The 17037-nt window shown below is 48.0% G+C and overlaps 1 protein-coding gene across 3 annotated transcripts in view; it reads left to right on the top strand.

Annotated features, from left to right (window-relative positions):
- Window positions 1-17037, top strand: part of PTPRU (protein tyrosine phosphatase receptor type U) — a 98986-nt gene that overhangs the window by 31794 nt on the left and 50155 nt on the right. For all 3 annotated transcript variants that reach the window (XM_064281595.1, XM_064281593.1, XM_064281594.1), the window contains exons 8-14: window positions 1566-1874; window positions 7334-7443; window positions 7810-8011; window positions 8396-8498; window positions 10871-11144; window positions 12075-12111; window positions 12628-12766. In XM_064281595.1, the coding sequence (XP_064137665.1) occupies window positions 1566-1874; window positions 7334-7443; window positions 7810-8011; window positions 8396-8498; window positions 10871-11144; window positions 12075-12111; window positions 12628-12766 (1174 nt within the window). The remainder of the gene's footprint in view (window positions 1-1565; window positions 1875-7333; window positions 7444-7809; window positions 8012-8395; window positions 8499-10870; window positions 11145-12074; window positions 12112-12627; window positions 12767-17037) is intronic.

Raw genomic sequence — 17037 nt, forward strand, 5'->3', positions numbered from 1 at the left:
TCAGCTTCTTTATAAAATGGGCATGATCTTCTCGCCCCACAGAGTTGTCAAGGGGCCACAAAGCACAACAACGTGCTTCTGCTTCCTAGTGGATAGCTGTCTCTCTTCTGAGGCATTGCTGTGATTTTTTTTTTTGTTTTTTTGAACAGTAAGTTTCTCATCCAGAGGCAGGGTAGTGGTGGTTAAGAGCATGAATTCTGGAGCCACCTGACCAGGTTTGGATTCCAGCTTCACCACTTACTGTGTGGCTGTGCTTAACCTGTGCCTCAGTTTCCACATCAGGAAGACAGGGCTACTAATAGCCGGTGGCATACGTGGTTTGCATTAGACTGCTAACCTAAAGGTTGGCAGTTTGAACCAGCCAGCAGCACCGTGGAAGAAAGGCCGGGCCATCTGCTTCTGTAAACCAAGCAAACCCGATGCAGTGGTTCTACTCTGTAGCACATCGGGTCGCCATGAATCAGAATTGACTTGATGGCAACAGATTTTTGCCAGGTTTTAATTAGATTTCCCAAACCAAACGCACTGCCGTGGAATTGATTCTGACTCATAGCAACCCTGTAGGATAGAGTAGAAATGCCCTGTAGGTTTCCAAGGCTGTAAATCCTTATGGAAGCAGACTGCCACATCTTTCTTCCTCAGAGCAGCTGGTGGGCTCAAACTGCCCCCTCTTTCGTTAGCAGCCACGTGCTTTAACCACTGCACTACCAGGGCTCCTTACTTGGATTATAGTGAGAATTAAATGAGATAAAGCACTTAAAGCCTCTAGAACAATGCCTGGCACATAGAAGGCCCCCGGTAAATGTTAGCTACCATTATCGTCATCATCATAATCACTATAATTATATAACATATTATGTTTTCCTTCCGCTTTGGTAGCTAGGGAACTCACCATTTAATTTGAACCTTACCTTCAGAAACCACATAGGACCCAATGGCATACATTTTTGTTTCCTGGACATTTTCTGGCTTTATTTAACTATTTGGCTCTTGTCTCCCCCATCATCTTGATTTCTATTTATTCTTGTATAATATGTATTACTATAAGCTGTTTTAGAACAATTTTGGAACAATAAATTAAAAATGCACTAGTAGGTCGATGCACACTGGGCTGATGTAGTCTGGGATGACCTTGAATTAGAAGGTGAACTGTGTTAGTAAATAAAAATTATAGCTGACATTTCGAAGGGCTTATTCTGTGTTAGCCATTGATGCACACACTTTCTATATGTTACCTTAAACCTCACAACCATCCTATGAGGTAGGGCCTATTATTGTCCCATTTTGCAGTTGAGAAAACTAAGGTTCAGAGATGTAAAGCGACTGAGCTGGTGGTTGTTAGCTGACAAATGGCAGAACCAAGATTCAAACATGGCCTGACTCCAAAGCATGTACTTTTACTCCCTGTTCCATGTTTTAGGGGTCCCTTGGTTTTTTTGGTGAGCTGTTGGGGGCAAAGGAGGGATGGCTTCAGTCAGCTGTCTGATGCTCTTTCTCATTGTCCTTCTTCCTTATTCTCCTTCCCTTTCCTCTGCCGTCCTCTCTCTGCTCCCTGGGTTCTCTAGAACCCATGAGGGCCCCCAAAGGCCTGGCCTTTGCAGAGATCCAGGCCCGTCAGCTGACCCTGCAGTGGGAACCTCTGGGCTACAACGTGACGCGTTGCCACACCTACACAGTGTCCCTGTGCTATCACTACACCCTGGGCAGCAGCCATAACCAGACCTTCCGGGAGTGTGTGAAGATGGAGCGGGGCACCAGCCGCTACACCATTAAGAACCTGCTGCCCCATCGGAATGTCCAGGTGCGGCTCGTGCTCACGAACCCCGAGGGGCGCAAGGAGGGCAAGGAGGTCACCTTCCAGACTGACGAGGATGGTAAGAGTCTCAATCCCATTCCCAGGGTGCTGAGTGCCTACCATAGTTGCCCTTAGTATCTGGAATTGACATTTATGTAGGAAATTTTTTGCTTCGGATTACACCAACTGTCTAACGACAAAGTAATGATAGCTAATTTTTATTCTCTAGAAGACTTGGGTGAGATTGGTATAATTTCTTTCTTGAACGTTTGGAGGAATTCAGCAGTGAAGCCATTTGGGCCAGGAGTTTTCTTTGTGGAAAGGTTTTTAAAAACAGTTTCAATTTTTAAAATAGATATGGGAATACAGTTTTAATTTTTAAGATAAACATAGGAATGTCTAGGATAGACTAGGAATATTTTAAAAATAGGTATAAGAGTATTAAAAAACCAAACCAAACCTGTTGCCATTGAGTTGATTCTGACTCGTAATGACCTTATAGGACAGAGTAGAACTACCCAATAGGGTTTCCAACCAACGGTGGATTTGAACTGCCGACTTTTTGGTTAGCAGCTGAAGGTTTAACCACTGCGCCACCAAGTCTCCATAAGAACATAGACATAAGAATATTCAGTTTTTGTGTCCTGTGTTTTTGAAGAAATTTGTTCATTTAATCTAAATTGTCAAATTTCTTGGGATAAGGTTCTTTATAGTATTATCTTATTATGCTTCTTTAATGTCTGTAGAATCTATAATGATATCCCGTATTTCATTCCTGATATTGGTAATTTGGAAACCCTGGTGGTGTAGTGGTTAATCGCTACACCTGCTAACCAAAGGGTTGGCAGTTCGAATCTGCCAGGCACTCCTTGGAAACTCTATGGGGCAGTTCTACTCTGTCCTATAGGGTCGCTATGAGTCAGAATCGACTTGAGGGCACTGGGTTTGGTTTCTGGGTTATTGGTAATTTGTGGTTTCTCTTTTCTTAATGACTCTTACTAAGGGTTCATAGATTTTATCAACTTTTCCAATAAGCCAGCTTTTGACTTTGTTGATTTTTTTAATTGTATATTTTCTCCTCCATTTTCCTATTTAATGCTTTTTTTTGGGGGGGGGGGTTGATTTGCTATTCTTCCTAGCTTTTGAGATATAAGCTTAGATCATGGATTTTGAGCTTTCTTCATTCTAATATATGTGTTTAAGGTTTTAAATTTCCCTCTAAGACTTGCTTTTGCTGATTCTGAGTTTTTTTTTTTAAGTTTTAAAATCGTATTGTGGTTTAAAAAGTTATGTACATATATATATAAAAAACAAAAATTGACCATTTCAACCATTTTAACATGTACAAATCAGTGACATTAATTATGTTGATTAAGTTGGCAACCATCACCACTGTTTCCAATTTTTTTTTCATCATCCATAATAGAAGCTCAGCACCCCTTAAGCAGCAAGTCCCCATTTCCTCCTCCCACTTATCCCTGGTAAGCACTGATAAACTTCAGTCTCTCCATATAAGTGGCATCATACGATATTTGCCCTTTTGTCTCTGACTGTTTCACCTAGCATTTTCAAGGTTCAGTCATGGTGTAGCATGTATCAGAACTTCATTTCTCTTTATGGTTGAATAATATTCCTTCATGTGGATATTTAGTTTATTCATTCGTACATTGATGGACACTTGGATTGTTTCCACCTTTTGGATATTGTGAATAATGATGCAGTGAACATTGGCGTATAAGTATTTGTTCCAGTCCCTGTGTTCAATTTTTTTAGTTATATACCTAGGAGTGGAATTTCTGGGTCATATGGTAATTCTAAGGAGCCCTGATGGTATGGTCGTTAAGCACTTGGCTGGCTGCTAACCAAAAGGCTGGTTCATCAAACCCACCAGCCACTCAGTAGGAGAAAGATGTGGCAATCTAATTATGTAAAGAAACCCTATTAGGTAGTTCTACTCTGTCCTATGGGGCCACTCTGAGTTGGAATTGACTCCACAGCAATGAGTTTGGTTTGGTTTTGGTTTTTATGATAATTTGTAATTCTATGTTTAACTTTTTAAGGAACTGCCAAACAGTTTTCCACAGAGGCTGCAACTTAAATTTTAAATCCCACCAGCGGATGAGGGTTCTGATTTCTCCATGTTCTCAACACTCGATATATTTTGCTTTTTCTGATAATGGCCATTATAGTGGGTATGAAATGGTATCTCATTGTGGTTTTGGTTTGCATTTCTCTAATAACTAATAATTCTGAGCGTTTTTTCACATGCTTATTGACCATTTGTTTATCTTCTTTAGTGAAATGTCTATTCAGGTCCTTTGCCCATTTTTTGATTGGGTTGTCTTTTTGTTGTTGAATTGTAAGAGTTCTTTATATATTCTGGATATCAAACCCTCATTAGATAAGTGATATGGTTCCCAAATATTTTCTCCCATTCTGTAGGTTGTCTCTTCACTTTGTTGATAAAGTCCTTTAATGCAGAAACATTCTTAATTTTGATGAAGTCCAATTTATCTCTTTTGTACCTCATGTTTTTGCTTTTGGTGTCGTATCTAAGAATCCATTGTCAAAAACTAGGTCCCAAAGCATTATACCTATGTTTTGGTCTAAGAGTTTTATGGTTTTAGTTCATTCATTTAGATCTTTGATCGATTTTGAGTTAGTTTTCATATATGGTGTTAGGTATGGGCCCAACTTCATTCTTTCGCACATGGATGTCCAGTTATCCTAGCATCATTTATTGAAAAGACTACTCTGTCTCCATTGAGTAGACTTAACACCCTTTTTGAAAATTAATTGATGCTAGATGTATGGGTTTATTTCTGGATACTCAGTTCTTTTCCATTGGTCTATATGTCTATCATTATGCCACTACCAGGCTGTTTTGATTATTGTAGCTTTATAGAGTGTTTTGAAATCAAGAAGTATGAGTCCTCCTTCTTTGTTCTTCTTTTTCAAATTGTTTTGGCTCTTCGGGGCCCCTTGCAATTCCATGTGAATTTGAGGATTGGCTGTTGGAATTTTGATAAGTATTGTGTTGAATCTAATCTGTAGATCACTTTGAGTGACATTGACCTCTTAAGAGTATTTAGTCTTCCAGTCTATGAACATGGAATGGTTTTTACTTTTTTAGGTTTTCTTGACTTTCAGCAATATTTTATACCTACAAATTTGATATGCCCTGTCTTCATTACTATCCAGTTCAAAATATTTTCTAATTTTTTTATGATTTCTTCTTTGACCAAAGAGTTTTTAGAATTATATTACTTAATTTCCAGGTAATTGGTACTTTTCTAATTATCTCTTTGTTATTGATGTCTAGCTTAATTCTTTTGTGGTCAGAATACATATTCTAATTTTAGTCTTTTGAAATTTGATCCTTGCTTTTTTGTCCAGCATATGTTTAAATTTTGGTAAATTCTTCATGTACATTTGAAAAAATGTATGCATTCTGTCATTGTTGGGTGCAGTGTGCTACATATGTCAAGCTGATACTTATTTACTACATGTCAGGCACTATTTTGAGTGCTTTTCATATATTAGTGTATATAATCCTTATGGCAACCCTATGTAGTAGGCTACTCTTATTACCCCATTTTACAGATGAGGAAAAGAGAGGTTAAGTAGCTTGCCCAAGATCACATAGCTAGGAGGTAGATAACAGAGCTGAAATTCAAACTAGCCATCTGGCTTCAGAGGTGTCACTCTTAACAGCTATACTCTAATGTTAGGACAGGTTGGTGTAACCCCGATGCTGGGTAGGATCTTTGCTTATTTGAGCCAGATCTCCAGTTTTACACTTTGTATGAGTCCAAACCTTCCCCAGATTCCTGAAAATCCTCAGGTACTCTTGAGCACCTTGGCTTATAGCTTTTCTTGCTGCTCCACATGCAGTTTTCTGTTCTGCATAGCATTGGACCAGATGCAAAATTCAGCTCCTTCCTTGATTTCCACAAAACCCCACTCACCCAAGGTAGTGTGTATGCCCTGCACTGAGGATATGCTGGGGTGAGGGTGAGGACCAGAGGGGTTTATCCTCAAGTACTGCAATCAACCTCAAGGTGAACGTCAGACTGTCCCATTCTTAAAGTTTATTGACCTTTGCACTCTCCCACCTCCAGGTATGTTGTGGCCAATTCACCCCACCCTAGCTGGGTCTCACTGGGGCTGCTTGACCATCTTCATTCTCTTCCTATCCATGGGTTCATCTCGAGTAGATATAGCCAAACAATTTTCCAAAGTGTTTGTACCAGTTTACATTCACACTAGCAGCATGTGGGAATTCTGGTTGCTCTGTATCCTCACCAACACTTGAGATTTTCTCTTCATTTTACTATTTTGGTGGCTAGAGAGTGGAGTCACCTTGCTAACTGTTCATTTTAGCACAGAGCAGCTTAGCTGCTGTGGATTGCTATCCTAGTTTCTGCTTTCCACTGCCTTAGGACTTCAGCTTCCCCTCAATGGTTTATCCAGGTGTTTTTCTAAACAAAGACCATTGTCTTCCTAGAAGAAATTCCTGTGCCCATTGTTAAATGATACACTAAAACAAAAACAAAATAAATCAACAACAAAAAAACGTGTCTGAAAGGGTTTATCGGTGGTATGCCAAAATGTTGACAGTATTTATCCCTAGGTCGTGGAATTGTAGGTACCATACATTTTCTTTATGATCATTTAGGTTTTCTACATTGAACATATGTTTATGTAATTAAAAACTTTTAGACGAGAAAACATCTCTACCCATAAACCTGCCGCCCTAATGTAATTGTTGTTTTCGTTTCTCTGACAAATGTCTATATTTTCTGAAAACTATCCGACTGGAATAAAACAGGAGCATTCAAACATTCTTCTCTGCTGAATGCAACCTGCGCAGCAATGAAAATGACAGCTATAATTTTTGATTACTCAGTAATAGGTTGAACCCCATGAAATTGCTGATACTTGTCCTGGGGCTTTATGTACATCATCTCATTTAATTCTGGTTTAAAAAAAAAAAAAAAAAAACAGTTGCTGACCAGTGGACTCCAACTCACGGCAACACCATGTGTATCAGAGTAGAACTGTGCGCCAAAGAGTTTTCAGTGGCTGATTTTTTTGAAGTAGGTCTTTCTTCCAAGGCACCTCTGGGTGGACTTGAACCTCCAACCTTTTAGTTAGCAGCTAAGCACATCAATGTTTGCACCACCCAGGGTCTCCTAATTCTGATTAAAACCAAAAAAACCAACCTATTGCTGTCAAGTCGATTCCGACTCATAGCGACCCTATAGGACAAAGTAGAACTGCCCCATAGAGTTTCCAAGGAGCGCCTGGTAGATTTGAACTGCTGATCTTTTGGTTAGCAGCCGTAGCTCTTAATCAGTATGCCACCAGGGAGGGGTTATTATCATCACCCTTTCACAGATGAGGAAACTGAGGTTCAGAGAGGTTGAATGAGTAGTCCAAGTATAACAGCTGGGAAACAGCAAGGCTAGAATCTGAATCTAGATATCTGGATCCAAAGCCCGCTTTCTCTTGCCCTATGCTGCCTTTCCCTTGCAGTGCCTGGTGGGATTGCAGCCGAGTCCCTGACCTTCACTCCACTGGAGGACATGATCTTCCTTAAGTGGGAGGAGCCCCAGGAACCCAATGGTCTCATAACTCAGTATGAGGTGGGTTTGGGCCCCTATTACAGTGGGGACACTTGGTAGAAGGTAGGAGGAAGATCCTCTTTTCCTTTGTTGCACCCAGCTTGGAGAGGGAAGTGTGTGGGGGCAACAGAGGTGATTGTCAAGGTTCCCCTAACTACAGCCTGGGTCTTTGCCCTGTGGGTTATGGGGAAGGGGGCCCTGAGAGAAGGAGGGTTTGGTGAAGGGCACCCAGGGGCCTGGACTAATGGGAACCCACAGTCCCACCAAGCCTCTCTCCTTTGCCAAGCCTCATCCCCAACTCAACTGAAAGTTGATGGGTGGGAACTTCAGGGCCAGTGTTACCCTCCCCTACCCCTGTGCCTGCCTACCTGCCCATCCTGTCCCCAGATCAGCTACCAGAGCATCGAGTCATCAGATCCGGCGGTGAATGTGCCAGGCCCTAGACGTACCATCTCCAAGCTCCGCAATGAGACCTACCATGTCTTCTCCAACCTGCACCCAGGTACCACTTACCTGTTCTCTGTGCGGGCCCGCACGGGCAAAGGCTTCGGCCAGGCGGCACTCACCGAGATCACCACCAACATCTCAGGTGAGCTCTGCCCAGCCCAGCCTGGAGGTGGAACTCTGGGGGTGGCCCAGGATCCCAGGGTTCTGTGAGCAGAGAAGATGGGGAGGGTGCTTGGGAGTGGGTACCGAGGATCCCTACTGAGATAAATATGCCATTTAGGGATTGAGGTCATGGGTGAGGGAGGATTAAGTCAGAGGGGTCAGGTGACAGTGGTCAGTGGAATCAGAGGGCTGAGCCAAGGGATCAGTGTCCAAAGTCAGGGATCGGGGAACCTCAGTCAGAGGGATCACGGAGGCTAAGGCTGAAGGGCAAGAGATCTGAGGACAGGTGTCAGGGAGGTTAGAGGCCTGGCTTTCCTGGTCCAGTGGTCTGGCTCTGTGCTGATGTCTCTGTCCCCTTTCCCAGCTCCCAGCTTTGATTATGCCGACATGCCATCACCCCTGGGCGAGTCTGAGAACACCATCACCGTGCTGCTGAGGCCAGCACAGGGCCGTGGTGCGCCTATCAGGTCAGAAAGCCGGATGGAAGGGGGGTAGTTCAGGGCCTTAGAGAAGAGGCCTCTCCTTTTACCCAAGGCCTCTATGCAGGCCATCTCATCCTTATCCCCTCTTGGTCTCCCCACTGAGGGCTCAGAGGGTCTGGAGGAGGATGTTCTGTGATCCTGGGCAGGCAAGAAGTCCATGTCACCTCCTCTCTGAAGCCATGGGTGTCTGGTGGTGACTGTCATGACACCGTTGGACAGTGTCCCACCTGGAGAGGTGACTGTCCAAGCCTGCCCAGAAGGCCTTCCCTCACACCTTGTAGAATTGAAATTCTAGGTCCTTATTTATTCCCAGCTTTTTTCCTGGAGGGTCCTGCATAGGGAGACACAGAGATGGGCCTTCTAGAAGGCTAGGGCAGCTGGCCAGAGAGGACTATCTCTCTGACATGGCCAAGAGCTTGACTACATCCCTGGCTTCTCCCCCGAAGAAGCTGGGGCTGCTGATGCCATGGTGGCTGCCTCTGCTGGGGAGAAGGTGCTGCGTATGAGTATGGGAGGGTGAGCATAGGTGTGTCTGTGGTATATACATGTGATGCGTGTGTGTGATGTGTGGCGTGGAGGTGTGTGTGTATGAATATGAGAGTATATGGAGATGTGTGCAAATGTATGGACATGTAGGTGGCAAGCATTGTGCTAGGGCCTTTACATACATGAAGTCACACTATCCTCATGGTAGTCCTGTGGAGTGGGTATTACTACCCTTACTTTATACATCAGAAAAAAGGCTCGGAGAGCCTGAGTAACTTGCCCAAGGCCACACAGCTAATAAATGAGAGAGCTGGGATTTGGAACCCAGGTCTGCCTGCAGAGCCTGGACCTTTTCTTGAAGTCCTAGAGCCTCTGTCCCTCTCTGGTCCATCCTTTCCTTCCACAAAGGTATATGTACTGGGAGAGAGTGACAGCTTTAACATGGGGTGTGTGTGGAGGAAGCTCACATCGTTCTGCCTGTTTTGCAGGGTGACTCTGAGAGTTAAATGTGATTACCCAGATTAAGATGCATTTTGTTCATGGCTAATGTTGTTGTTGTTAGGTGCTGTTGAGTTGGTTCTGACTCATAGTGACACTATGTACAACAGAATGAAACCTTGTCTGGTCCTGCACCACGTTATTGCTGTGTTAGAGCCCATTGTTGCAGCCACTGTCTCAGTCCATCTCATTAAGAGTTTTCGGTTTTTTTTTTGCTGACCCTGTACTTTCCCAAGTTTGATGTCCTTCTCCATAGACTGGTCCTTCCTGATAACATATCATGTTAACTATATTATCTCCTGGTGGGAGTTGGAGCCAGGGAGGCCTGACCTCAGCTTGGGAGGCAGAGAGGGCTCTGGGTTGGTGTTTATAACGGAATAGGTACAGAGAATGTAGCCCAAATCCCAGGACACTGGGCTGATTCCTTTGCAACTCAAAAGAAACAGTTGGAGAGCAAGGAAAAGGTATCTGCTTTCCAGAGCAGAGGCTGTCAGTACGGGGTGTCACACACCAAGATGTGACTGTGGCTGTGACTGGAAATATTTAACTTTGTCAGCATTTGTGTACTTACCTTTGGCTTTGTTCCACAGAGGATTTAGAGGAGCTCACAGCAAAAGCCCATTCAATAAAGTGATAACAGAAACAAAGAAGTTTGGTCTAGGGAACACACATCAGAGTGGGGAGTCAGGGCCTGGGAGACAGTGGTTCTTGAATTTGCAGCCTAGAAGCTGTCTTAGGGCTGGAAGGGCACATAGACATAATGTTAGGTGTGCCCTTGTTTACTTGCTTAGTGCCTGCCTCCCCTACTGGAGTGTCAAGTCTAGGAAGCCTAGATCCCCAGGGGCCTAACACAGTGCCTGGCCCATTGTCTGAGCTCAGTAAATACTTGATGAATTAATGAATGCATCCTGTCTAACCCTCTGATTTATGGAGGCCCAGAAGGGAGTCATTGGCCAGTTAGGGGGTGGAGCCTAAGGTTTATGTATGTGAGTATGTGTTAGGCACAGGAGGACCCATTGAAGAGGTGGGGTGGGGTCTGGGGCTTGGTGTGGTTGATCAGGACTCTCTTAGCTGTGGTTAGTAACAGTCATAACAGCTGACATGCACTGGCTGCTTGCTAAACTTGCCATGTTCCTTAGTACTGTACCTCATTTCATCCTCACATCTACTTCACGGAACAGTCCTGTGGTCACTACCATTTTACAGAGGTGGAAACCGAAGCCCAGGGAGATCAAAGTGACCTGGCCAGCTAGTAGGAGGCAAAGCTCCGATTAGTGCCCAGGTCTACCTGACCCAAAGCCCGTGTCCTTAGCCATCGGACGCCTCTCCATCTTCTGGCCTCTTCTGCTGATGTGCCTCCTGTCTCTTTCCAGCGTATACCAGGTGATTGTGGAGGAGGAGCGGCAGCGGCGGCTGCGGCGGGAGCCAGGTGGCCAGGACTGCTTCCCGGTGCCACTGACCTTTGACACTGCACAGGCCCGTGGCCTGGTGCATTATTTTGGTGCAGAACTGGCGGCTAACAGCCTGCCCGAGCCCATGCCCTTCACCGTGGGTGACAACCAGACCTATCGTGGCTTCTGGAACCCACCGCTTGAGCCCAGGAAGGCTTACCTCATCTACTTCCAGGCAACAAGCCACCTGAAGGGGGTGAGGGACCAGCTGGAGATGGGGTGGGGGTGGACAGGGGTGGGGTGGGTGCCAGGCTGGGGACACCTAGAAGCTGGCCCACCACAGAGGCCAGAGGGGCACCGAGATTCCCCCTAGGCCCTGCCCTCTTCCCATGAGCCCAGCCCCCTCCCCTGAATCATGCTCTCCTACCCTAAGCTCCACCCCCTCACCTGAGTCCCCCCCTTACTCAGAGTCCTGCCCCTCCCCTGAGCCCCACTGTTCTCCCCTGAGCCCCACCCCTTCCCCTGAGTCCAGCTCCTTCCTGGGAGTCCTACCTCTTTCTCTGAGTCCCGCCCCCTCTCTTGAGCCCCGCCTTCCTGATGTCAGGCTTCTTCCCACAGAACCCTACCTCTTTCCTGAGCCTTCTTTCCCAGGCCCCTCTCTTTCTATCCAGGTCCTCAGGCTAGTCCCTGCCCCATTCCTGAGGCCCAGGTAATTGTGTCTCAGGCTCTGCCCTCTCCAAAGGAGCCCATCTCAGCTTCCTCCTCCTTAACCAGATCTTGAGGCCTAGGACTCGCCCTCTTCCCTGAAGCTTCACCCTCTTCTTCAGACTCCCTCCTCTGGACTTTCCCGCCTAATTTCTCCCTAACCAGAGGGCTGAGTCTAGACCCCGCCCTCATTTCTGAGGCCCCACCCCCTTTACCTTGTCATTTCTTTCCCTGTTCCCTTTCATCTCAGCTGCCTTGCCCCCCTTTCCTAAGGCTCTTGCCCTTATTTGCAGACCCCTCGCCTCTCAGGCCTCTCCCTTCCTGGCTTCCCCCAGGCCCTTCTGCCTGGTGGGGTGTCCTTAGTTACAGTCCATACCAGAAAAAGCCCTGACTGGGCCCAAGAAATGCTGCCCGAGATTCCGGCCTGGGGCGGGTAGGGTCGGGTCATCAGCGGCACTGAGATCCCCATCTGTGCCTCCAGGAGACCCGGCTGAACTGCATCCGCATTGCCCGGAAAGGTAAGTCCCGCTGGGTTCCTTCAGCCCTTCCGCTCGGGTTTCTTGCCCACCCAGCTATGGAGAGGTGATCCTGAGGACCCCGGGCTGTGGAAGCAGAGGAGGGCTGGCCTGCAGGCCTGGGCTTAGGAAGGGTTTCCCTCTTGGTCCTCATGTACCCCACCTCCTTCATCCTGGCTGGACAGCAGGGCCCCCAGGGTGGTCACAGCAGGGGCCTTGGCAGGGGCCTGTGGTAGTTCTGTGGTGGGGGGAGCCATTATGGTTGGGCCATAGGGTTGACAGTTACCAAGAGCTGGTTCTAGGCTCTGTATCTGCCCCCTGCCACTTCCGTGGTGAGGTGGGGACTGCAGGAGAAAGTGGAGATAAGTCTGACTGAAAGGCAGGACAGTGTTGGAGGCAAGGGCCAGCTGTCTGTGTGTTTGTGCAGCCCAGCTTGTTCCATGGGGCTGAGACCTCTGCAGGCAGAAGGTAGATGGTCCCTGTCCCTTCTGATGCTTTGTCCTGCTTTGCTCTCCCCAGCTGCCTGCAAGGAAAACAAGCAGCCCCTGGAGGTGTCCCAGCGATCAGAGGAGATGGGGCTCATCTTGGGCATCTGTGCAGGGGGGCTTGCTGTCCTCATCCTCCTCCTGGGGGCCATCATTGTCATCATCCGCAAGGGGTGAGTGAGGCTGGTGCCCTGGTCCACCTGCTGCTCCTGCCCCTGAGAGGTCTCGTGGGTGTAGAAGAGAGATGGCTGGGGCCAGGTGGGCAGCCGCCTGGTGGGTGTGTGGAGGGCTGCCAGCCTGGGCATCAGGCCTGTGGGTGGAGCCGAACTGGGCAATGGGAAGCCAGACACTCGGCAAATGGAGCTGCCCTGGAATGGCTTGGCTGGAACCCAAGTCTGGATGGTGCCAGGTACTGCTGTCCAGGGAAGGCTGCTCGGTGTTTGCTGCCAAGGAGCTGTGCTGGAAGAGGGCACCACCTTCCTGTGGTGTTCTAGGAAGGAGGGTCTGAGGGGTGGCTTGAGTTGGAATCTCCAGCCACTTAAAAACCTATCCACTTGCCCGCCCTGACCACCACAGGTGGGTTGACCCTGAGCAATGGGGATGGGGCTCACTCCCCTTCAAACCCAGGGCCCTGAGCCATGGCTCTTCCCTGACCCCATCCTCTCATGGGCCCACCATCCCCTGGACTGTGTTATTATGGATCCCTGGGGAGTCCTCCTGGGCCCATGACAGAGAGAAAACTCCCCTCTTGTTCCTACTATCTGCCAGCCTGAAAGGTCCAGCCTGGCATTTGTGAGGGACACGTTTTCTAGTGCATGTTGCAGTGGGTGGTATGAATCCCAGCACATCTTAGAATCTAGAATTTTGGAAATCCATGATTTGGTATTCTAAGAATCTCAGAATTTTAGAATCGTAGAGGCTCAGAGCCTCAGAAAGTGAGGAATGCCAGGTAGTTCAAGGACATCTAGTCTAGTGGCTTTCAGATCTTTTTAAAGCAAAAAAAAAAAAAAAAAAACTTTCTTCTAAATACCAAAAATCCAAAAATCCTCCCCTGGGGAGCCCAGCGCATGGAGCAGATGAAGGCCAAGCACCTCTAATAGAGCTGGATGGGATGCTCTTGAGACCCCCAGCTTCCCGTTTCCCCTCCTCCACTACCCCACTTCCCACCAGGCTGTGGTCCAAGCGACTTAGTTGAAGATGGAGATGCCCAGAGTCGACATGAGGCTGCCTGAATTCACCCATAGTGCCAGAGGCAGAGCCAGCTCCACTCCCTCCCCTCTTGGGCTTTGGCTTCTATAGTCACTGCTGCTGACAGGCTGGGCACACATGGCTGTGTTGGCACTGGATCTCAGGGCTGCTGGGTCCAGATAAGTAGGATCCAGACAGATGAGAGAACTGGCCGGGGCACCTTGCCTGAGGCCAGGCACCAGCAGGAGAGGGAGACTGGGGGTTACCGTACCAGCATAGTGGGGTGCGTGGATGGCCTATCCAGGGTGGGGGGCTTGTGATTTTTCCCTGCCCCAGTCCTGGCATAGCTTCACGAGGCAAAATATTTTTAACTATGTGGGAAGAGCTTTACACACATCACCCCTTAGAACGTTAGTTACTGAGCACCTGCTATGTGCCAGGTACTGTTCTGAGAACAAGGCTGGCAAGGCAGAGCATGTCCTTATTGGATCCTGACCCATGAAGCAGGTCTCACTCCCTTTTTACTGATGAGGAAAATGTAATTAAGTGACTTGCTTGTGTCACTGGGCTGGTCAGCGGCAGGTCCTGAGTTGAAGCCAGGCCCAACTACAAAGCCCATGTTCCTCAGGGCCACAGGTGTGAGGGGCCTCACCACATCTGGTGCACAGTAAGTGCCCTGTGACAGTTCCTTGTCCTTCCCAGCAGGGGGCCTGCCCTACAGCGGTCCCAAGAGGTGTCTCTGAGTAGGGTGGTGTGTAGAGAGGGCTGTAGGAGATGGATCAGATTTTAGGGGGTTGCTGGTGGTATTTGAGGTTCTAGAAATCTACCCTCAGGAGAAAGGATTGGCAAAGTGGGGAGTCTCACCCACCTCTGCCAAAAGAATTGGCCCCAGTTGGGTCAGAGACGTTGCCAAGGCCTTACTATGGACCCCTCTAGTTTATGCAGCTGCTACCCCTATAAGCCCTTTCAGGTTACTCCAAAAGCCTGTGAACTAACCTCTAGGACCTCGCCCCTAGGAACTTCTTACTTTCTCTAAGCATCGCTCAGTCCCACTGCATAGTCTCTCACTTCAGCCACCTGAATCCTTCTCTGGCTCTTCCAGCATCCACTGAGCTTCTCAGGGCTCTCCCAGTCTGGATTGTGGGTTGCCTGTGGGAGACAGCCACTCCGGAAGGATGAGGGTGTTCAGAACAACTTGTGATGTGAATGTAATGAATAAATGAGGTTGTTGAAGGAGGGCAGTTAACCCCATGTTGAACCCTTGTTGGACGAAGGAGAAGGCTCAAGGGGGAAGATAGGAAGCAGCTGGGGGTTAGCTGGGAGATTTCAGATTCTGTGTCCTGTTCTGCCCATGTGGACAATCAGACTTGGCAGATCTGACCTTGTGCCAGGCTTTTTTCTTGGGAATGTATGGTCAGGGAAGTTCCAGGGCATGGAAGAGAAAGCCTGGCTGACCCCAGGCCAGGTCAGATTCCCTTGTTCTGCTTCCAAAGTTCTCTGCCCTTCTCCTTCACAGTGCTTTCTTCACCTTTCACTTTTTCAAATAATGACTCGTAGTGCTTTGCTGGAAGCCCTGGTGGTGTAGTGGTTAAGTGCTACGGCTGCTAACCAAGAGGTCTGCAGTTTGAATCCTCCAGGCGCTCATTGGAAACTCTATGGGGCAGTTCTACTCTGTCCTATAGGGTCGCAATGAGTCAGAATCAACTTGATGGCAATGGGTTTTGTTTTGTTTTGGTGCTTTGCTTGATATTTATCTCTCCTGCTGGATGGAGAGCTTCTTGAAGGTAGAGAGAAGTCTGGCCCAGTGGAGCTGGGTCTTCCTGAAGTCCTGCTTCCTGCCCCCAACTCAGCTGTGACCAGCCTTCTGAAAGAGGGAGGCGGGGAGGAGCAGTTTATGAGCCCCTGCTGAGCACACACTTCATGGGGCGTCAGCCTCAGGACAGGACAGTCCTGTGGTGGGGATTATTATTAACCTCACTTTTTTTTAGCGGAGGAAATGGAAGCTAATAGAGGTAACATTCTTTTATTTATTTTCACTTATTTATTGATTACTTGATCAACAAAACATTTTTGAAGGAGCATAATGTGCCAGGGTACTGGGTTAGGTTCTGAGGATGCAGTGGTGGGCAAAACAGACAAGGACCCTGCCCTCTTGTACTTTGTAGTTAGTGGGTGTGGGGGGACCGGCATTAACAAGAAGAAACACAAGTGGATAGACGATCACAAATTGTGGTAGGTGCTATAACAGAAAGAACAGAGTGCTGGGGTGGGGGGCAGAGAGAGGATAATGGGAGACAATTTAGTTGGGGCCTGTAGGGGAGTGATCAGGGAAGCCCCTTTTGAGGAAATGACATTTCAGCTTAGATAAGAAGGATGCCATTTCTCCAGCCACTTCCCTTCCCCGCCCCCTGCTCCCCGGGGCCTCTGTGACCAGCCACAAGGACCTGACACTCCCCTCTCTCTGGGATGGCTGAGACTTGCTGTGTGACCTCCAGCCAATCTCCTGACCTCACTAGGCCTCAGTCTTCAGTTATCCTCTCTCCTTCCTATAATCTGCAAGATTTCCTTGTGGAAGGTCATTAGTGGGGTCCCTGCTGTCGGAATTGTTGTGGGGGTGGGTGAGTGGAGGATCCCTGGAGTGGGCCTGGATGGGGATCAGGAGGGAACACAGAGGTGGTTCTGGGGCTGGGGTCCTGGTCCAAGTGCCCAAAGGTCTAGGGCTTGTTCTGGACCCTTCCACTGACCTCAGGGTGTACCGGGCTAGACCATGACTCTCTCTGGGACTCAGCTTCCCCATCTGTGAAGTGAGAATCAGACCTTCTCTACCTACCCCACTCTGTGGTAACCTTAGGGCTCTTGACCCAACTTGTGCTTTGGGTTCTCCCATGAGGGGGTGACCTGGCTCCTTTAATGGACCTCATGTTCCAGAAGCAATTAGGGTGGGTGAAGGTGGCCCTTAGGTTTGCCCTGAGAGTCCAGCTGGAGCGCTCTCCACCCTGCCCTCTCCCTGTCCCTGCCACTCTTCCGTCCCGGCATAGGCACATGCAAAGGGCAGGCCCCTCATGGGAAGAGGGGCTGCAGGTGTGAGCAGCTTCAGACACCAGTGTGTCGGGGGGTGCTTTCTGCAGGGGGTGAGTGCAGCTCCAGGTGAGCTGGTTACCTTTGAGTGTGGGGTGTCTGCATGGGAGTGCGTGTAAGGTAGTGTGTGTGAGTGTCAGTGTGAGTGTGTGTTAATGTGTGTGTTTGACTATGTGTG

The sequence above is a fragment of the Loxodonta africana genome, chromosome 3, assembly GCF_030014295.1.
Source record: "Loxodonta africana isolate mLoxAfr1 chromosome 3, mLoxAfr1.hap2, whole genome shotgun sequence".
Taxonomy (NCBI): Eukaryota; Metazoa; Chordata; class Mammalia; order Proboscidea; family Elephantidae; genus Loxodonta; species Loxodonta africana.